The sequence below is a fragment of the Oncorhynchus nerka genome, linkage group LG24, assembly GCF_034236695.1.
Source record: "Oncorhynchus nerka isolate Pitt River linkage group LG24, Oner_Uvic_2.0, whole genome shotgun sequence".
In the NCBI taxonomy this organism is placed as follows: domain Eukaryota; kingdom Metazoa; phylum Chordata; class Actinopteri; order Salmoniformes; family Salmonidae; genus Oncorhynchus; species Oncorhynchus nerka.
In genome coordinates this window covers 56,530,994-56,553,734 of record NC_088419.1, presented here as the reverse complement: position 1 = coordinate 56,553,734, position 22,741 = coordinate 56,530,994, and the positions used below count along the sequence as shown (strand labels likewise).

Here is a 22,741-nt window from a genome sequence, read left to right as displayed (position 1 = left end):
ACTTTAAACAATGCTACCTAATATAATGTTTACATACCCTACATTATTCATCTCATATGCATACGTATATACTGTACTCTATATCATCTACTGCATCCTTATGTAATACATGTATCACTAGCCACTTTAACTATGCCACTTTGTTTACATACTCATCTCATATGTATATACTGTACTCGATACCATCTACTGTATCTTGCCTATGCTGCTCTGTACCATCACTCATTCATATATCTTTATGTACATATTCTTTATCCCCTAATCTAACTAACAGTAGTTTTGGAATTGTTAGTTAGATTACTTGTTGGTTATTACTGCATTGTCGGAACAAGAAGCACAAGCATTTCGCTACACTCGCATGAACATCTGCTAACTATGTGTATGTGACAAATAACATTTGATTTGATTTTGATTTAGGGTGAATGTGAAAATGGATTCAAATTGGTCACCTCTGTTGGTGATTTGTTGGATGTGCAATGATGAAAGTAAAAAGAGTGCTGTGATTGGTTACACTGCCTATTATGCCAATTTCTCTGTATAAAATGGGACTCAACTATACAACTAGCAGATATCCCACTCTGGAACTTTGATATGCCCGTGGAGTATATTATGTTCAATAATTTAGTGAAAAATGTGCCAATATATATGTAAATATTTAGTGTTTTATTTCAATCCAAATACTACTTATATTACAGAGCAAGCAGTAAAACTTCATTTAACAAACCAATGTTGTCTTTGTAGTACCTACAGATTAAACATTATGGGGTCACACTAGCTGTTCAGTCCAAAACAGATTCACAAATCATGGGAATTTGTTGTGCTATGCACACGGTCTCCCTCCAAAGCATGAGTTGCTAGGCAACCTCCATGCACCTTTCTGGGCAGGCCTGGTCCCTCTGTGGCTAAAGCCAGTGTGAAAAGGGTGCTAATAAACATTTGTGCTATAAAATGAGAAATACTGCACTGAGCCACAAAACATATTTGCTAGATGCATGATAGTGTTGTTAGAAAAGCAAGGAAAGTGAACTACAAAACGTGATGTAGTTCTATTGGAATTTTCAGCTGTTGGCAAGTAATAAATCTGCTAGCTTCTGATATGACTGCAACTAGAAATAAGACCTGGTTATGCCCAAAATGTAAAATGTTCCAACTTCAATTAATGATTAGTCAATTACGGTATAAGATACAAATGGGATCCTTCTATGGTTTACATTTTAAAATCCAATAAATCAGGGTCTTGTTTTGTTCTAGTTTTGTGAGGAATCCCACCAAAGCTATCTGACCAGTCCAAATACAAAATCTTTAGAAAACTCAGTAAAACAATGAAGACAAGTTTTGCTTTCTGTTAAAAGTTTTAATGTAATTCTGAAATACATTTGATATGACAATTTTACATACTTTTTTTTCTTTTCATAACAAGTAATTATTATTTTTTGCCTCTTTTTGTAGCCATTTTATATTAAAGCTCAAAGCAAAAAAATAACATTATGATTGTTGAACCTGGCAAGACAGTAGGCTCAACAATACATTTCAGGGAAAGGGACTGGGGCAGTGGTGGGCAACCCCATTCATGGAGACCTGTACAGGCTTTTGTTTCACCAGTGTTCAGGGCTTATTCTATTATTCTATTCCTTCAATTTTATTGTAAATCATTATGTGCAAATAACCAAAAGTCTCTAATGCCTGCACTCACTGCAGCTCTCCAGGTCCGGAGTTGCCCATCCCTGGACTGAGGGTTCCCCACCCCCAGACCATTCAGCATCCCTGTGGTTTGTTTGGACTGGTGGACAGACCTCTATGGTTTGGTGACGGACAGCAGCGTTGTAAACACGTCTATGCCACATGTTTCCTTGCCTTCCTTGAGTAAGTCCAGACCACTAAAATGACTCACTGAAATGCTGTGGTTCTCCAGCCCAATGTCCCTCAGCAATCTTAGCAGTCATGTCCTGGTCCCTCATCTCTTACATGTCTATAGGGCGGTGGAAGGGAGGGGAACATGTTGACAATTACCGTCTTTGTTATCCTCAAAACCTTCGAGGAGAAATCAAAGAAAAGTCCAAAAGGCTAAAATGTGTCAATGACATTTGACGGCACTATACTAAGGTTATTAGAATGATGCCGTCCATCGAGTTAATGCATTCGAGATTCATTAAAAATATGCTGCAGATAGTGGATGCTCTGACAGCCGTACAAGATATCAGAGAGGAGATTGAAAGTGGTCTTTATGTGGAGGGATTCTGTGATACACATATCAACAGAGCTGAATGGTACAGTACTGCTGTGTTGCCTGAATGGAGAATTGCTATGACGATTCTATGACCTTTTTAGCCTATCTATTGCTATGATATGACTGCATCTTTGCCCTTGTTCCACACATACTGGGCGATCGATATCAAAATGACTGGTAACGACGTGGGCATTGTTGAAAAGAGACATGTAGCTATTCTAATGTTCCTCAATGACAAGCATCTTTCTCCCGATAGGTATGGTATATCTTTACATATCTCTATTGCAGTTGCGGATCATTGGAAAGAGGGGAGATAGCTGGTTAGAAAGCCTATCCCATAAGTGGGAGAAAAAAATGCAACCTTTTCTGTTCATTTCATTAGCCTATTATGGACCACTCCTGATCGCTTACGCATCTCTGGCACACCTACTCTGACCACATCTCCGTTGTATTGGACTAATCAAAATAGGCAGCAATGCCACTACTGTGAACGGTCAGCAAATGTATTGTAATGAATGACATGTCTAGAAGCCAATGCAGATGACATTATTATGAAAACATATTCCAGTCACAGATAGAGTATGGGACAGGTGCTCTTGTACAATAGCGTCAAGGACTTGTCATGTCAACTAAAGTTTCAGAACATCTTCACCACTTGCCTTCCATTCAAAGATGTTCTGTTTTGATATAATTCTAACGGAATATCAACATTGACTTGTATAGTGATAGGAACGGTAACAAAATAGCACCAGGTTATGGAACTACACCTAACTTCAAACAGAAAACAGGTAGACATTTTGAGGGACAATAGCAGACATGACAAACAATACAGCAACAAAAAATATAACATGAACAAAAGTGTTTCTGTCTTACAGTCACTCCCCAGCAAATAACCATCAACAACCCCAATGTAAACAACATTCAACACTTCATCATTGACCACCTTTTGCCATTTTATTAATGGACAGTCCAAGTTCATTTGCATTTACGAACATTTAAAAATTCATATTGATGGGAGAAATATAACAGAGAAGGAAAAGTGCTGAAGAACGTCGGCCCCTGGCTCTTTATTCAGACCCAAGGTGCCATACATTCATGTCTGAGCCCCATGTCCGGAGGAATAGTCCTATGTTTGTTGCTACATAAGCAGAATGTGAAGAATGGAGAGAACACAAACGTACAGAGCACACTACATGGTGAGGTTTCTACAGACAACGGTGAAGAAGAGTGCAAAATAAGGAGGGGCATCCTTTTTTCTTTTCTTTTTTTACACTTAAAGGCTGCTCAATAATATACATTACGGGATATATACATTTTAACCACAAACATTTCTACTTGCCTGTTTTTTTGTTTTTTCCCCCAGTTTTCTTAGTGTGCTTTTTTTGTGTTAAAAATACATATTTTCACATGAAAGGCTTGTAGTACATGAAAAAGGATCACACTATAATACAACAGTTTCGAGATATGACTAATTCCACTGATATGAAGAAGAAAGGCTTAAAACAAGAGGAGAAACACTTCACTGAAGGAAATATAACTGCAGTCATCTATTCTCATAGGGGATCCGTTTTAAATACACCAAACCAAAGCCACCGATTAACAGTGGACTAAAGAGGGCTCAGCACCAGACGATTGGTGAGAAACAATGTACTTGTAGTCTTCCAATCATGTGCGTGTAGAACCACCTGTTCCAATGCCTATAGCTCTTTGAATTAAAATGGCAGCATTAGTTGTTCTGAGAGTATATGTGCATTTTGTAGGGTTTTGAGGTCAAACCCATTTAGGATAGATGCAAATAACGACATGTTCGGAGAATCCAACTGCCAACACCCAAACCTAGAAGTTATTATATTGACCTTTCTCATGGTGTGAAAAAACATAGGAAAAATATGTTCGCAATGATCAAGGTTGTTATAAACAATGTCTGTGTAACTTATTTAAAGCAAACTAAATAAACAATTGTAAACAACTAATAAAATGTGTTTATTCAATATATATTTGGGAAGATTATATCTTTTCAGATCCATCTAAAAATGTTTTATCTTTTTGAAACAAACACATCTACCATCTATATTTAGGGAAAATGTTGGGGTCGTGGAAAAAAACCTGCTGTAAAACTATCAAATCCAACTAGCTTATTTGCAAAATGGGTTCATTTTCGAATGAACTTCAAAATCAAAGTCGATATATCAACTATCAATAATAATAATCATCATAATAATGAACACAGGTCAACTCCATTATTAAATGGAATTCTTTAAATAATTTACGTCAAAGCAGGTGTTTGCACAAGGGCTTCTATTTCAAATGATTTGTGGTCAAAAATAATTTCTAATGTTGACTACAGACTAAAAAACTAAGTGGCCAAAGGCGGTATCGACGGACTTAAAATAGAAAATAAAACTTGGAGAGTTCAGACACAACTCAGTGAAATAAAAAGAAGACTTTATAAACAATTATTTGCTAGGCAACTAGATCTTTACCTCTCTGAACAAAATACAAGCCCCACTGGATTTGAAGTGCCTGAGGTCTGTTTTCTTGCAAGGTGGATAAAGAGGTCCCACTTTTAACGGCAAGCTCTTTAGAATGTACTTACATCGGCGAGAGAAGAAAACTGCTTTCTCATTCCGTCTTGCAACGTCTCGCTCATCAATATGATGAGCGACAATTCACAAACTCCAAAAAATATATATTTTTCAGTTCTATAGGTTAAAAAAACTAAAATAAAAAAACAAACAAAAAGACCATCCATCCTGGATATACTGTGAATGCAGAGAGACTGAACTGCACAGAGTTAAGTTAGTAGCACCTGCATAGGATCCTTCCTCGTATTCCACTGTGACCTCTGACCATTGGGGAAATGCTGGACTGAGGTGCCTGTAGGGGTCCTGACTGCAGCGTGTGGAGGGGGGCAGGCGCTATGAGGACCCACTCCCGCTGGCCTGGACCTCTGGACCCTCTGGGGAGAGGAGAGACAGGCCTGGTGAGTGGTTGCCATTGGTTAAATTACATTCTTGGACTTTTTGAATGGGCCAGATGTAGCTTGAATAAAATAAGACAAAATACAAGACAATTGACAACATCCAACGAAAAAGTACAAAAGTAAAAAAAGTCTCATTCAAAGATGCCCAGATAACTTCCTTGGACCCCCAGATAACTTCTTTGGCACATCAGTGGGGGTGTCCAAGATCACTTACTTGGACTTTCAAATATGTTTGTTTGACAGTTAGGGGGCATGTCCAGGTGACATTTTTTAACCACGAGATTACTTTTATGGACCATTGATAGGGGTCTCCCAGATCACTTCCTTGGAACAACAAATAACACTTTTGGACTATAATTTTGTCCAGATATCATCAATTCACTTTTTTTGAATAAATCACAGGAAGGGGTGTGGTGGAAATGGTTTTGTTTGTGCTTTTCTATAAACCATTGATAGGGGTCTCCCAGATCACTTCCTTGGAACACCAAATTACACTTTTGGACTATCACTTTGTCCAGATAACATAAATTCACTTTTTGAATAAATCACAGTAAGAGGTGTGGTGAAAATAGTTTTGTTTGTGCTTTTCTATAAACCAATCTGTGTTCATGCAAGTGACTGATTGAAAGAATTTGGCAGTATGCCCAGAAACTTGTTTAGAGAAAGGGATATCTCAATTTCATGGGCTCAGCTTGGAGAGAAGAAGCCTCACTTTCCAGTGGGGGGTCTGCAAGGAAATCGGTGGCGCATTTTATGAAGCGTGAGGGAAATTGCCGTCTGACCTAAAGATGACGAGACCCACCCAGACCAGACCCTTACTGTGAACTGCCCAGGAGGAGACACATCGGCTAACAATTGAGGGATAGCAACTGATTTCATTAAGTCAATTTAAATTTAATATGTATAAAAGTGAGGGGAAAAAACTGAATAAAATCAAGGCGAGAAACCCATAAAAAGGGCGTAACAATATCATGGAATGGCTCGCTGACAGCTGTCTGTAGGCATTTATAAGAAACGTCTTACCGCCACTACGAAATAACAAGGTATTATTGAATACGGGGTGTTATTTAGATGTATAGCAAGTAGCGACAAGATAACCATTGAAGATACATATGGTGCATAGCAAGTAACGACAAGAGAATCTTTGAAGATGCACATGGGGTATGTTTGGGAACAGTAGTAAGTGAATATGGATGTGAAAGTGTGATTCTGAGATATGACATATTAAGCTGATTGAAAATTGGCTGATTGAAATTTGGATAATACATGGACTTAAATTATTACTATTAAGATTGGAATAAGGATTATAAGATTGAAATGTGGATATCAAGCTGACGGAAATTTGCATAACAAGATTGAGATTGAAATATAGCTATAAATTATTGAGTGAATGAGAGCGGTCAGGGGACTAGCTCATGTGTGAAAGAGGTGAATGAATGCCCCAACCAGTTCTGTGAGCTGAGTTTTTTGATCTGTAACATTATCTAGGGTTCTGTCCACCACCGCTGTTGGATCTACAGGTAGAGGATAACATGTCTCACATCTCATAGGTAACATGTCGCAGTAGTGAGGAGGATAACATAATAACATGTCTCATTAGTAACGAAGATAACATGTTATCCTTGTTACTAATGAGACATGTCTCTGAGGATAACATGACTTTAGATTACATGAGGATAACATGACCCATCCGTGGAGTTTGATGGTATAACATTATTATGTGTGTGGAGATATGAAAGAAGAGAGTATTATTCCTGAATAAGCTGTTAAATAGAACACTAGTGAATATTTAAACCCCTGTATGAATAGAACACTAGTGTAGAGGAGGATCTTGTGATGTAACACAAATGTATAATGGGTTATTAGAGATAAAGTAACATAATATTGTCTAATGGGTTACTAGAGCTGATGAAGTAACAATAGAAAAAAATATATATATATATATAACTTGCACACCCACACAAGTGTTGTAAAAAAAGTATTTTGCGAAATGTTCAGAGTGGTCCCTTTATGGATCATTTGAGGTATGATAAGGTTAAAGTATTGTACGGGACTTGACTTACCCCTAACAAAAAAAACTATAAATAGAACCAATTAAGTTGAACATGATTTTCTGTTAACTAAACAATTTATTGAACTCCTTGGAGTTTTCATTGATATCCAAAACAATGAGATATTAACTTCTTGGTGACAGGGGACAGTATTTTCACGTCTGGATGAAATGCATGCCCAAATTCAACTGCCTGCTACTCATCTCCAGAAGATAAGATATGCATATTATTCGTAGATTTGGATAGAAAACACTCTGAAGTTTCTAAAACTGTTTGGATCATGTCTGTGAGTATAACTAAACTTATTTAGCAGGCGAAACCCCGAGGACAAACCATTCAGATTTTTAATTAAAAAAAAAAAAAGTTACTCTTTTCAATGGGTTTTCATTGGGAATCCAGATTTCTAAGGGACCTTCTTGCAGTTCCTATCGCTTCCACTGGATGTCAACAGTCTTTAGAAATTGGTTGAGGTTATTCCTTTGTGTAATGAAGTGTACTGCTAGATAGAGGCGTGTGACCAGAAAACATGCTTCAGTTTGTTTCCTTCCTGTATTGAACACAGATCCTCCAGTCTTCAATTTGATCGATTATTTACGTAAAAAAAATATCTAAAGTTGTGTTACAAAAGTAGTTTGAAATGTTTTGGCAAAGTTTACAGGTAACTTTTGAGTTGGAACCTGTGTTTTTCTGGATCAAATGCGCCAAATAAATTGACATTTTGGATATATATTGACGGAATTAATCGAACAAAGGACCATTTGTGATGTTTATGGGACATATTGGAGTGCCAACAAAAGAAGCTCGTCAAAGGTAAGGCATGAATTATATTTTTTATTTCTGCGTTTTGTGTCGCGCATGCAGGGTTGAAATATGCTTTCTCTCTTTTGTTTACTGAGGTGATATCCTCAGATAATAGCATCGTTTGCTTTCGCCGAAAAGCCTTTTTGAAATCTGACATGTTGGCTGAATTAATAACAAGTGTAGCTTTAATGTGGTATCTTACATGTGTGATTTAATGAAAGTTAGATTTTTATAGTCATTTATTTGAATTTGGCGCTCTGCGTTTTCCCTGGCTTTTGGCCAGGTGGGACGCTACCACATAACCCAGAGAGGTTAAACCAATGAGTAATAAGGCAAATTGAACCACTCCCCCAGGAGGAGTGGGGGTCTGAGACTGTCTCCCAATCTATTTTGTCTCAGGTGCCAGAAACCTTATGGATAGAACATGCCAATGACAGTGGACTGATAGGCAGTGCTAGCCCAGTTATAATAACGGTTTCTGAATTGGCCGATGTATTTTATAAATTCGTCACATTACATATGAATCTTAAAATAATAGATATTTAATAAGTGTGAAGCAGAAAGTGAATATCCAACAGAAATTTGAAATAAATATTAACCTCTTTGGTCTAGGGGGCAGTATTTTGACATCTGGATGACAAGCGTGCCCAAAGTAAATCCACCCATCCACCCTAGTCATAGACTGCTCTCTGTGCTACCGCACGGCAAGTGGTACCGGAGCGCCAAGTCTTGGTCCAAAAGGGTTCTTAACAGCTTCTACCCCGAAGCCATAAGACTCCTGAACAGCTATTCAAAATGGCTACCCAGACTATTTGCATTGACCTCCCCCCTCACCCCGCATTTTTACACTGCTGCTACGCTGTGTTTATTATCTATGCAGTCACTTTACCTACATGTACATGTTACCTCAATTAACTCGACTAACCTGTGCCCCCGCACATAGACTCTGTCCCAGTAGCCCCTGTACATGCCTCGTTACAGTTATTTTATTGTTGCTCTTTAATCATTTGTTATTTTTCTATTTTCTTGTCTTTTTTTTTTACTTCAGTTTATTTTAGTAAATACTTAACTTATTTTTCTTAAAACTGCATTGTTGGTTAAGGGCTTGTAAGTAAGCATTTCACTGTAAGGTCTGTTGTATTTGGCGCATGTGACAAATAACATGTGATTTGATTTTGAACATTGTTTAGAGAAAGGGATATCTCAGTTTCAAGGTCTCAGCTTAGAGGGAAGAAGCCTCGAGAGGTATTGGACTGTCAAATGCATGACCCAGTATTGGTCATCACATGACTTAAGCAAACATTAATTATGAATGATGAATAAGCTAAATCGTGCAAATATAAGTTTGTAAGGGAACTAACGGGACTGCCCCGTTAGAGCTCCTGACAGGCGTTCAAGTTTGTTGGAACCTCTCCAGCGCGCTGACAAACAATGATTCATTTAAGATTGACTTTGAGTGTCCCTGTGTAAGAATTTTCACCATAGAGGTCTTCAGATCCGTTTGGGGTGATTAGATCAGTTAGGGTAACAGTTAGACTAAAAGGGTTCTATGGTTTACCTGCGATGTTGGCAGTGGGTGTGAGCGATTCGTCCTCATCACTATCCTCCTCGTTAGACTGGGGGTGAGGGATGTGGCCGTCTGGAATGGGGACCCGGGGCTCTGGCTCCTGTTCTGAGCGGCTCCGAAGTGCCAGGATACGGTGATGCAGCGCTGCGTACAGCTGACCCGTGTCCTTAGAGCTTGCCTGGAACAGACACATAACTAACACATCAGTACTATACAGAATGTCCTGGCAGTGTCAGATATACTCAACTCATCTATTACCATGTAATTATAGTGTAATTACTAGGGATGGGCAAAATATTTGACTATTCAAATAATATGACATTTTGTTCGATATCCGGGAATTCAGAAATTCAAAGAAAAATATTTTTCAATATCTTGGACCTTTCTGAATGATGCAAATGCACATGGCAGAAGTAAACAGCGGATATCTGCTTTTCTCCAAAAGTTTGGCTTGCAGCAACAGAGATAAGAATAATTTTCACCATGATAGAAATGATTCTGTTACAAAAAAGGTTCTGGTTAGTGTTTTGCATTGATCTATGTCAGATCTTGTGGAAACTCTATTAGGCAAGCACCTGTAATAGCTATTTGAAGTGAGGAAAATAGCATACCTATGTCAGGGCAGCCTGGAGGAATAAATGCGCAGCAGTAGCTCAAAGTACCGTTCAAAAAACAACATTCAAAGGAATTTCAAATGTCATGGTCTATCCTTGTAGATAAAAATGTCAAATGGATACATTTATTGAGACAAAAGCCTTTTCATTGTTGAAATAGGTCTATAATTTTTTTCTCCTAAGAGTAACACTCAAATAATCGCACACTAACGTCCGTTGACATATCGGGGTATTTCAATAACCGTGCGCATCCTAAGTAATTACTATGTAATAAGTCATGTGGTCTTACTCGTACCGATATGAGGAAGACCTTGACCCCCTGGTCCTCAGTGTCCATGGCTGTGATGCGGACGCTCTTCTCGCTGGCCTTGTCCGTCTGCATTTGGGGCCACAGCTTGGTGTTGAGGATCAGACGCAAACTGCCCTGGGTCCTCATCACTACAGGGCCAGAACAGCACAAACACAATGCATATAATAACCAATGTAATACATTCAAACGGGAGTTGCGTTTGGACATGATTTGATTCAAGTGTTATGCCACTGCAATGACTGTACCTAGCCTGGACTGTAACGATCCCTCCTCTGTGGAGGCCATATCATTAAGCCTCAGTAGTCCTCTGCCTCTCTCCACCCAAGACTGGGATGCTTTGTCAAACACAAACAACTTGCATTGGACCTGAGAAAGAAAGAAAAAAAACATTCCATTGTCAGATGAGTGATCATGGACGATATATCAGCCTATTTCCAACCCTGTCGAAGGTGACATGTAAACACAAAACTACTGTGGGTAACCTTACATCAACAATTGCTAAATGTCCTGGTGAAGTAAATTGAATGTTACTATAAATACACTAACATTGAACAACAAACAACTGGAGCTTGTGCATACCTGTAGTACATTACTCTCCGACTCCTCTCCAGTTCTGACCTCTACCTTCTCTAACAAGCACTTCTTGGCTGTGGCTTTGGTGTAGGCCGCTGCCGACTCCTCCAAAGACTCTGTCACATTGGTATCTGCAAAGAGAACAACAAACCCATTTGAAAATGAACAGCAAAACTAGGACAATTTGGACACCTGAAAATAAGCCTCTCTCTTTTCTTGGATTGCCATTATTATATGGGCTTAGTAACATGAATTACATATTTTTTAATATGCAGCATGTTATTTTCTCTGCCCACCTTTGTCTGGGCTGCTGACCAGTGAGGGTGGCTCACATGGCGGGGTGGCAGGGGGATCTCTGCTGCTCTCTGCTGCCTGCTCACATTTCAGCGGACTCTGCAAAACAAGAATGTAATACAACATGCTTTAACACACATTTGTGGATCCTGTCTTTAGTTGTCAGGGGAACAAATGATAGAAAAACAACAAGAGATAACAGATGAGTAGATTAGCCTCACACAAAAAACATCTCACCAGGACACGATCCGACATGTTCTGTCCAAACACAAACTTAGCCCCGTCGTCAGTGTTGTTCTCAGCCTTCTGTAAGCTGGGTGGAAAACATACAGCGGATAGAATGTAATATTAATAAGATTACAACATTGTGAAAGTATTAACCTAATAAAATTGATAACTGATCATATCCATTGGAGCCAGAATCCATGGAGAGACTAACCCAGGAGTGCTTCTGTACTGTAGGAAATAATTGGTTTCCCCTGATTCTGCTGACAGAGAGACTTTCTTTTCACTGCTTCCCTCAACCTAGACGAATGGGGGGAAAAAAAGGTAAAGATCAGACAAATAATAACAAAAAGAACATAAAACTCACGTAATAAAGCATGCAAGGCCACAAGAGGCTGCTATATTTAAGCAATAAGGCCAGAGGAAGTGTGGTTTACGACCAATATACCACAGCTAAGGGCTGTTCTTATGTGCGACGCAACGTGGAGTGCCTGAATACAGCCCTTATATTGACCATATGCCACAAACCCCCAAGGTGCCTTATTGCTATTATAAACGGTTTACCAACGTAATTAGAGCAGTAAAAATACATGTTTTGTCATACCCATGGTATAAGGTCTGATATACCACGGCTGTCAGCAAAATCAGCATTCAGGGCCAGAACTACCCAGTTTATAATTTGATTTACCCACACCTCAATGGGGTGTTATGTATGAGGCAAAGCCCAGAGCATCTTTCAAATGTATTCCATATGACATGCACTTTAGTTAACTATTCAAGTCACCTTGGCTCTGTCTCTGACATTCTGACCAAATACAAATGTGGATTCCACAGGAGGATCTGTTCTCTCTCCATTCCTGCTCTCACCGCTCTCGCTTTTCTTCTCCTTGAAAGATGAGAGCAGCGAGACACATTCATGGAAATTCCATGCTGAATGTCCAAGAATAAAACCTTCCTTGTGTCCTGTTGTGTTCTTTGTTGTTGTTAGAAGCTTGATAACTATATAGGTTATTATAGGCCACTGTGGAGCCCTTCCAATCAGGAAACATTTAGCTAGCGTGGCACCCTTTGACCTCTCCGCTTACCTGTGACTTGGCCATATTGTCTGTGGAGCCATCACAGTTCTCTGTGTTGTTCTGGGTGACTGGCAGACCCTCGGACGATCTGTTCACTCCATTCGTACCACTGTTCAAACCTATGAGCACCACAAGAGGAGAGTCGGGGAAATTCCAGAAATGGCTAGATTTCTCTCCACTTCAACAGATGTTTTGTCCAAGCACATTGAGATGAAAGAAAGCTGGAGGAGAATGGCCAACGCAGAACGAAGTAGCAGAGCTGTTTGTCTGAGAGTATCTGAAGACTTTGAGGTTAAGCTTTCCTCAGTGTACTTACCGGTCAGGGTTAGTGATTTGCTAGGTGGAGGGGCCTGCAGTACTGCGGGTCGTAGTACGCTGCGCTGCTGCTCCTTGGGCTTCTGGCTCGGGACACCTGCAACACATTATACTTGGCCTAAATATAACGCTCTGGACAGACCAGTGCCAGACCAACAAGGGCCATCTTCTTTCCAAATTATTGTGATGTTTTGTACATTGCTTTTGTGACTGAGCCTGTGTGCTGAAACCCCCGAAACACATTTCACTCAATGGACAATAAAGCCTCTCTGAAATTGACAGGAGAAAACAGCCACCTGTACGAGGAGCCTGTCCATGGATCAGGGTGGGAGGCTTCAAGCGAAACCCAACAGTCTTCTCCTCTGTTGACACCAGAGAAAGATGGAGAAAGAGAGGGAATATGAGATGGAAGTTAGGCCTGATTCTTCAAGGGTCGTTCTCCTTATATCATGCAAATAGCAAGTAAATTGAAAAGGAGATCTTAAGACAACTATTCATGAACTCACCAGGTTCTGAATCTGAATTATTTCCTGACGGGGACTGACAGAAACTGGATGGCATGAACACATTGTTCTTAGAAACTGCAAGAGACAATGACAAATAACATGAGTACAGACCCTTTCTCGACACACTAACAAAACACTATTTTAATTCAACAAAACGTACAATTACCTGAATGTGCGGGTGGGAACTGTGTTAGTGATGATGTTCTTTCTCTCTTGGCCGGGGGACAGTAACTACTCTCATCTTTATCAGAGTCTGGAGAAGATAGAATCAGCAAAGATTAGCAAAGTAACTACAATACAGTAATATAAGATAGACGTGTCAATTTTAACCATAACCTGCTAGATTATCTTCCTCATCCTTACCTTCTCCATCCTCAGCACTGGACCCTTCTGCTGATCTCTGTTATGGGTATGACAGAAATAGAAAGAGGGGAGGAAGAAACAGTCAGACACAGGAAACGGAGTGAATTATCCAGCCAGTGTGAAGTCAAGTCTGACACACAGTGTGCAGTCACACTGTTTCAATTTTCAGCAGAGGTGTGACAAGAGTGTCTCACCTTCTGTGCTTTATCTTCCTGGAACACAAACACAGGTGGGGCTATGGCAGGCTTCTCTGTAAGAGAAATCAGATGTCACTGTTGAAGATATAATTTCACACATCTTTGGGCAAAAGCTTAAAGGGAAAATCCACTCAAAATCTAAAATCTAGTCGAAGGTCCCCCGATACAAGTTGGGAAAAAATTAAAGGAAGTATACAGTACTAGTCAAAAGTTTGGACTCACTCTACTCATTCAAGGGTTTTTTAAATATTATTTTTTACTATTTTCTACATTGTAGAATAGTGAAGACATAAAACAATGAAATAACACATGGAATCATGTAGTAACAAAAAGTGTTAAACAAATTTAAATATATTTTATATTTGAGATTCTTCAAAGTAGCCACCCTTTGCCTTGATAAAAGCTTTGCACATGCTTGGCATTCTCTCAACCAGCTTCACCTGGAATGCCTTTCCAACAGTCTTGAAGGAGTTCCCACATATGCTGAGCACTTGTTGGCTGCTTTTCCTTCACTCTGCGGTCCAACTCATACCAAACCATCTCAATTGGGTTGAGGTCGGGTGATTGTGGAGGCCAGGTAATCTGATGCAGCACTCCATAACTCTCCTTCTTGGTAAAATAGCCCTTACACAGCCTGGAGGTGTGGTTGGACCTTCTGTTGAAAAACAAATGAGAGTCCCACTAAGCACAAACCAGACGGGATGGCATATCGTTGCAGAATGCTGTGGTAGCCATGCTGGTCACCTACTCTGTGTCTCACAATGACATGGCAGTTGGAATCAAGAATCTCAAATTTGGACAGATTTCCACCGGTCTAATGTCCATTGCTCGTGTTTCTTGGCACAAGCAGATTTCTTCTTCTTATTGGCATCCTTTAGTAGTGGTTTCTTTGCAGCAATTCGACCGTGAAGGCCTGATTCATGCAGCATCGTCTAAACAGTTGATGATGAGTTGTGTCTGTTACTTGTTCTCTGTGAATTATTTATTTGGGCTGCAATCTGAAGCTGTTAACTCTAATGAACTTATCCTCTGCAGCAGAGGTAACTCTGTCTTCCGTTCCTGTTGTGGTCCTCATGAGAGCCAGTTTCATCATAACGCTTGATGGTTTTTGACGTTTTCCGGATTGACTGACCTTCATGTCTTAAAGTAATGGACTGTTGTTTCTCTTCACTTATTTGAGCTGTTCTTGTGTAGTCTAGAGTGATTTCCTAGGTTAGCAAGCCAGCTATTGTCGTTCTTTTAACGCAACGTAACGTAATCAACACTGCTAGCTAGCCAGCTAGCCCCAAATAGCAGCACAGTAGAAACTATTACACTCAACGGAACGACTTGATTAGTGTAGTGTCAACAACGCAGCCACTGCCAGCTAGCCTACATAGTCAACAACGCAGCCTCTGCCAGCTAGCCTACTTCAGCAGTACTGTATCATTTTAATCATTTTAGTCAATAAGATTCTTGCTACGTAAGCTTAACTTTCTGAACACTCGAGACGTGTAGTCCACTTGTCATTCCAATCTCCTTTGCATTAGCGTAGCCTCTTGTGTAGCCTGTCAACTATGTGTCTGTCTATCCCTGTTCTCTCCTCTCTGCACAGACCATACAAACGCTCCACACCGCGTGGCCGCGGCCACCCTAATCTGGTGGTCCCAGCGCGCACGACCCACGTGGAGTTCCAGGTCTCCGGTAGCCTCTGGAACTGGCGATCTGCGGCCAACAATTCAGAGTTCATCTCAGCCTATGCCTCCCTCCAGTCCCTCGACTTCTTGGCACTGACGGAAACATGGATCACCACAGACAACACTGCTACTCCTACTGCTCTCTCTTCGTCTGCCCACGTGTTCTCGCACACCACGAGAGCTTCTGGTCAGCGGGGTGGTGGCACCGGGATCCTCATCTCTCCCAAGTGGTCATTCTCTCTTTCTCCCCTTACCCATCTGTCTATCGCCTCCTTTGAATTCCATGCTGTCACAGTTACCAGCCCTTTCAAGCTTAACATCCTTATCATTTATCGCCCTCCAGGTTCCCTCGGAGAGTTCATCAATGAGCTTGATGCCTTGATAAGCTCCTTTCCTGAGGACGGCTCACCTCTCACAGTTCTGGGCGACTTTAACCTCCCCACGTCTACCTTTGACTCATTCCTCTCTGCCTCCTTCTTTCCACTCCTCTCCTCTTTTGACCTCACCCTCTCACCTTCCCCCCCTACTCACAAGGCAGGAAATACGCTCGAGCTCATCTTTACTAGATGCTGTTCTTCCACTAACCTCATTGCAACTCCCCTCCAAGTCTCCGACCACTACCTTGTATCCTTTTCCCTCTCGCTCTCATCCAACACTTCCCACACTGCCCCTACTCGGATGGTATCGCGCCGTCCCAACCTTCGCTCTCTCTCCCCCCCGCTACTCTCTCCTCTTCCATCCTATCATCTCTTCCCTCTGCTCAAACCTTCTCCAACCTATCTCCTGATTCTGCCTCCTCAACCCTCCTCTCCTCCCTTTCTGCATCCTTTGACTCTCTATGTCCCCTATCCTCCAGGCCGGCTCGGTCCTCCCCTCCCGCTCCGTGGCTCGACGACTCATTGCGAGCTCACAGAACAGGGCTCCGGGCAGCCGAGCGGAAATGGAGGAAAACTCGCCTCTCTGCGGACCTGGCATCCTTTCACTCCCTCCTCTCTACATTTTCCTCTTCTCTCTCTGCTGCTAAAGCCACTTTCTACCACTCTAAATTCCAAGCATCTGCCTCTAACCCTAGGAAGCTCTTTGCCACCTTCTCCTCCCTCCTGAATCCTCCTCCCCTCCCCCTCCTCCCTCTCTGCAGATGACTTCGTCAACCATTTTGAAAAGAAGGTCGACGACATCCGATCCTCGTTTGCTAAGTCAAACGACACCGCTGGTTCTGCTCACACTGCCCTACCCTGTGCTCTGACCTCTTTCTCCCCTCTCTCTCCAGATGAAATCTCGCGTCTTGTGACGGCCGGCCGCCCAACAACCTGCCCGCTTGACCCTATCCCCTCCTCTCTTCTCCAGACCATTTCCGGAGACCTTCTCCCTTACCTCACCTCGCTCATCAACTCATCCCTGACCGCTGGCTACGTCCCTTCCGTCTTCAAGAGAGCGAGAGTTGCACCCCTTCTGAAAAAACCTACACTCGATCCCTCCGATGTCAACAACTACAGACCAGTATCCCTTCTTTCTTTTCTCTCCAAAACTCTTGAACGTGCCGTCCTTGGCCAGCTCTCCCGCTATCTCTCTCAGAATGACCTTCTTGATCCATATCAGTCAGGTTTCAAGACTAGTCATTCAACTGAGACTGCTCTTCTCTGTATCACGGAGGCGCTCCGCACTGCTAAAGCTAACTCTCTCTCCTCTGCTCTCATCCTTCTAGACCTATCGGCTGCCTTCGATACTGTGAACCATCAGATCCTCCTCTCCACCCTCTCCGAGTTGGGCATCTCCGGCGCGGCCCACGCTTGGATTGCGTCCTACCTGACAGGTCGCTCCTACCAGGTGGCGTGGCGAGAATCCGTCTCCACACCACGTGCTCTCACCACTGGTGTCCCCAGGGCTCTGTTCTAGGCCCTCTCCTATTCTCGCTATACACCAAGTCACTTGGCTCTGTCATAACCTCACATGGTCTCTCCTATCATTGCTATGCAGACGACACACAATTAATATTCTCCTTTCCCCTTCTGATGACCAGGTGGCGATTCGCATCTCTGCATGTCTGGCAGACATATCAGTGTGGATGACGGATCACCACCTCAAGCTGAACCTCGGCAAGACGGAGCTGCTCTTCCTCCCGGGGAAGGACTGCCCGTTCCATGATCTCGCCATCACGGTTGACAACTCCATTGTGTCCTCCTCCCAGAGCGCTAAGAACCTTGGCGTGATCCTGGACAACACCCTGTCGTTCTCAACTAACATCAAGGCGGTGGCCCGTTCCTGTAGGTTCATGCTCTACAACATCCGCAGAGTACGACCCTGCCTCACACAGGAAGCGGCGCAGGTCCTAATCCAGGCACTTGTCATCTCCCGTCTGGATTACTGCAACTCGCTGTTGGCTGGGCTCCCTGCCTGTGCCATTAAACCCCTACAACTCATCCAGAACGCCGCAGCCCGTCTGGTGTTCAACCTTCCCAAGTTCTCTCACGTCACCCCGCTCCTCCGCTCTCTCCACTGGCTTCCAGTTGAAGCTCGCATCCGCTACAAGACCATGGTGCTTGCCTACGGAGCTGTGAGAGGGAACGGCACCTCAGTACCTCCAGGCTCTGATCAGGCCCTACACCCAAACAAGGGCACTGCGTTCATCCACCTCTGGCCTGCTCGCCTCCCTACCACTGAGGAAGTACAGTTCCCGCTCAGCCCAGTCAAAACTGTTCGCTGCTCTGGCCCCCCAATGGTGGAACAAACTCCCTCACGACGCCAGGACAGCGGAGTCAATCACCACCTTCCGGAGACACCTGAAACCCCACCTCTTTAAGGAATACCTAGGATAGGATAAAGTAATCCCTCTCACCCCCTTAAAAGATTTAGATGCACTACTGTTCCACTGGATGTCATAAGGTGAATGCACCAATTTGTAAGTCGCTCTGGATAAGAGCGTCTGCTAAATGACTTAAATGTAAATGTAAATGAGTGTGCAAAGCTGTCATCAAGGCAAAGTTTGACTACTTTTTAGAATCTTAAATATATTTAGATTTGTTTAACACTTTTTTGGTTACTACATGATTCCATATGTGTTATTTCATAGTAAAAATAAAGAAAAATTGAATAATGGATCAGGGCTGTTTCTCATGGTTCATGGATCGGGCTATTTCTAGGGAAGAGAGATCTTAACACTACAGCATAGAACATTGTAAACAAATCTGTGCTTCCAACTTTGTGGCAACAAAGCATGACAATGCCCCCCGTTCACAAAGCGAGGTCCATACAGGTTTGTTGAGATCGGTGTGGAGAACTTGACCCCATCGAACACCTTTGGGATAAATTAGAACGCTGATTGCGAGCCAGGCCTAAACACCCAGCATCAGTGCCCGACCTCACTAATGCTTGTGGCTGAACGGAAGCCTTCCCAGAAGAGTGAAGGCTGTTATAGAAGCAAAAGGGATGACCAACTCCATATTAATGCCCATGATTTTGGAATGAAATGTTCAACGAACGGGTGTCCACATACTTTTGGTCATGTAGTGTAATTACAGTATGCAATTCACAACTAAATGTTTGCCAGTTAGATAACTTATAACTATTAACTATTGAGTTAACTGTCTAAAATGTGATGAATGCTCTGCAGTTGTGCATTTGGTTTGCTAATACTTGTATAGTTTAGGTCAGAAACTGTTCGCAATGCGCTCTTCAGCATTTAGACAGCATTCTCTATGGGATTTTACATGTACTTGTTAGCATTGCTAACCTTCAGATTACAGAGTATCAGTGGGGTTTGAAAACAGTGCCGGTATTACCGAATATCCCAGTATGGCACAACATCGGTATGAAGGTATGACAATATGAATACCACCCAAGCCTAAATTAAATTCTACAGAGCTGACAAAGACCCGCAGGTTAGGCTAAGGCGAAAAAGTAACAGGTTTTGTTGAAATGTGCACTTGCTTCATCTCCCCCAGAACACCACTAACCTCAGGGCTCAGGCATCCCAGTCAGTGTAAATAGTCCCCTGTCACTGTCAGTACCCACTCAGCTTTAATAGTACCCCAGCCAGGACCAAGTAAATCTTCTCCCCAGGCTATAACTTGAACTCTCTAGTCATGAGACTTCCCTGAATAAGAGGCTCTAGCCACTAACCCCAGTCCAGCTGGAATAGCCTGCTACCTGCCACAGCTGAGGGAGACGTGCTAGTTGTGATAGGGTAGGATGAGTGGAGGACTGCCAGCCCCAGCAGATGGATTTGAAGGATGATATCAACCCTAGAATGACTCACTGCTGCTAAAATTTGCCCTTGACTATTTTTAGGGTAAGCCACGTGGATGGGATCTGATTGCGAGGATGTGTGTATGACTTTATATAATTTGACCGCCTACGGGTGCTTCGCATTTTTAGGGATCTGGGTCAACATGATGAAACTACACTGGGGTTGACCCAATAAATCAGGCAATAAATATATAGCAACAAAACTAAAAAGGAGCTATGGTGAAGGTGATATGGCCATGAGAGGAGAACATTTCAGAAAGAAAGGGCGGCAAAGACATGACCTGTTTTAGAAGGCTGGGCAGGCAAATGTGCTAGCCACTGACACTGAACAGTAAAAGCAGATATAAAATATAGCTTCTCAATATATAGACCTAGTAGCTTGAAGGTTTATGTGGTCAGTCATCCCCAGCTGAGGCACAAGGCTTTGTGAGGACTTAGCATTGCTCATGTGCCCTCGAGGTGTGAAAGACATGCATAAATGCTTGCCAGAGATGGTGGATTCACACTAAAAAGTATTTGACTTCTGCATAAATAGTGTTTTACTGATGCCTCCAACCACACCACTGCTATTCTCTGTGATACAGCAATGAAACATTCTCTCTTTTTATAAAAACCTAAAGGAAAATAAATGGATTTGCCTTGTCACAAAATAAGCTCTATGGCACTTAGACTATCAAATTAAGGAAGTGGATCAAAGACTGCACTTCCTTAATTTAATCTAAATTTGAAACAATGCCGAGTTACACTCGATATAGCCTACACACTAGTCTATACTTGTTTGAAATGCAGTCTATAGCCTTTCTGACTTGGCTAGTTCTTTCAGTCTCTTGATATTGACAGAGGAATGTCTGTTAAGTTAAAGTAAAGGCTACAATGCAACTCAATCTACTTCATGTAGCCTATAGCCTTAGTTCTTTATCATGAGAGAGTAGCTTGCCTAAAAATAAGTGAGGTGACGTTTGCTTATTACATCACCAGAACTCAGGTGGTGGACTAAATAAAAGCCCACAATTTTGCAACCAGGGATCCACCTCGTACCAAAACATTGTCTCATTAAAGGTAGATTGAGTGCAAACTGGTTGTTTCTGGGTCCCTTACCTTCTCAGCATAGATCCCCCTCACCCATCTCCCCTCACCTTTGTCCTCATCCATGCTGTCAATTCTGATCCCTACCTCTGTCTCTAACTATCACAAACTGAACATCTAATATTATTCCTGCTAACAGAAGGAAAATCAGAAGTGTTTCAGTAATGGGGAACAAATTGTCAAGACCAAAACAACTGATTCCTCTTGTCATTCGATTGAAATTGGAAACTGGTGGAAATTAATGATGTGTGATAGGCAGGCATGTCTCCTATGACCTCACGCATCGTAAGTAACACCGGACAAAATGAGAAAGGAATCCAGGACACAGAAGAGAAGCTAGAGGGGTTTTACGTTGAAATGAAATTGGGGTTCTAGTGTCTTTCAATGGAGCAGCTGCCAAATAGACTAACTCCAGACCCCTCTACAGTGACATTCTGGGAAAAAAAATAAAGTGTCTACAGGCATTAATCTCATTAGTCTTCTTTTCACATAACCTCTAAGCCTCTTACTTTTGGGATAGCTGCACGACTTCAAATTTTCATTAAATCTCACACATTTGAATGAATCAGCATACACTGAAGAAAAGATATCTCAGCAAGCCATTGTTATTTTTGGAGGTGAAATCAGAAAAAGAAGTCCAGAGTAAAGAGCCAGTTGAAGGTTTGAACTTTCGAGCAGCTGTGCCTTAGCTCTATGTACAGCTCAGTAGATGGCACATTTCCGTGATAGCTACTGTTCAGTATTCAATATCTTTCTGTATTGGCATCATTATACGTATATAAAATTGGGTTGATTTGAAACTGTATAAAAGTAATTCATTCAAATGCATTTAGCTAAGTACTTTGCAAACCCTGTTACGCAACTAGGCTATCTAGGTTTCTGGTACAGTATAGCTATGCATTGAACTCGCAACATTGTAGGCTGTACCTCAATGGGATAGACACCTGTAACATGGAGCAATGACAATAACCAGTTGTCTGAAAACAGTACGGCCATGAAAAAAAATATATAGCCAAGCTGTGTGGGACATGTTAACTGTGTTTTAACGATGACTACCTAATTTAGGCGTTGACCATAGACGGCGTACTGTAGATAGCTACATGGGGATAGTGGGAGGTTTAAAAAGGCTATTCGATAAAATTCCACCCGGTATATTTCCCATGTGACCCAGACACAGAGCCCTACATGTCTATTGTTTGTGCTTCCATGTGCTTGATTTCTAAAATTGGAACACACATAGATTTACAAAAATGCAGTTTAATCGGAAGGTATAGTTCGCTCGCTACAGATATTTTCACGTCTTGACAACTGCCCCTCCCCCGGTTGTGCCACACCGTCGGCCAGCCGCCTCCACTCCTCCCCCACGTCAAATATAGCAAAGGCCGGGACTCTTAACGTATGCCGTTTAGTCAAACCGCTGCCACCACATCGAGTTGCTGGCAAAACGGAGCATTCCCTGCACATCTGCTGACAGTCCCGTCGCTGTCTGAACTACATGCACTCACTGTGGTGATTCATTAGATTTGTTTATCTTTCCCAACGAGCAGTTCCTTACCTTCGTTTGCCAGGTCCGCCATTTTACTTCCTCACTGACACCCACAATACTCCGCGGTAGACATGCGTGTATGGCTG

The 22,741-nt window shown here is 42.0% G+C and overlaps 1 protein-coding gene across 2 annotated transcripts; it reads right to left on the bottom strand.

Annotated features, from left to right (window-relative positions):
* Positions 1–5,055: 5,055 nt before the first annotated feature.
* LOC115108249 (ran-binding protein 3-like) lies at positions 5,056–22,715 on the bottom strand. Of its 2 annotated transcripts, XM_029632375.2 has the most exons (17): positions 22,665–22,715; positions 14,100–14,155; positions 13,906–13,942; positions 13,709–13,795; positions 13,543–13,617; positions 13,333–13,398; positions 13,038–13,133; positions 12,731–12,840; positions 12,430–12,531; positions 11,860–11,945; positions 11,658–11,733; positions 11,423–11,519; positions 11,133–11,257; positions 10,799–10,919; positions 10,539–10,681; positions 9,621–9,807; positions 5,056–5,186 (listed from the first exon to the last, which is right to left on the bottom strand). In XM_029632375.2, exons 1-17 carry the CDS (start codon positions 22,684–22,686, stop codon positions 5,146–5,148), a joined length of 1,527 nt encoding a protein of 508 aa, XP_029488235.1. In that variant the 5' UTR covers positions 22,687–22,715; the 3' UTR covers positions 5,056–5,145. The 2 variants fall into 2 exon arrangements, with proteins under 2 accessions (XP_029488235.1, XP_029488236.1); XM_029632376.2 differs by lacking the exon at positions 12,430–12,531.
* Between the last annotated feature and the right edge of the window lie 26 nt (positions 22,716–22,741).

Coding starts and splice junctions, on each gene's coding strand:
- LOC115108249 (XM_029632375.2), bottom strand. CDS start 22,686: ATGGCGGACCTGGCAAACGAAG. Junction 13,796..13,905: donor CAGTGCTGAGGATGGAGAAG/GTAAGGATGAGG, acceptor TATCTTCTCCAG/ACTCTGATAAAGATGAGAGT. Junction 13,399..13,542: donor TAATTCAGATTCAGAACCTG/GTGAGTTCATGA, acceptor TGGTGTCAACAG/AGGAGAAGACTGTTGGGTTT.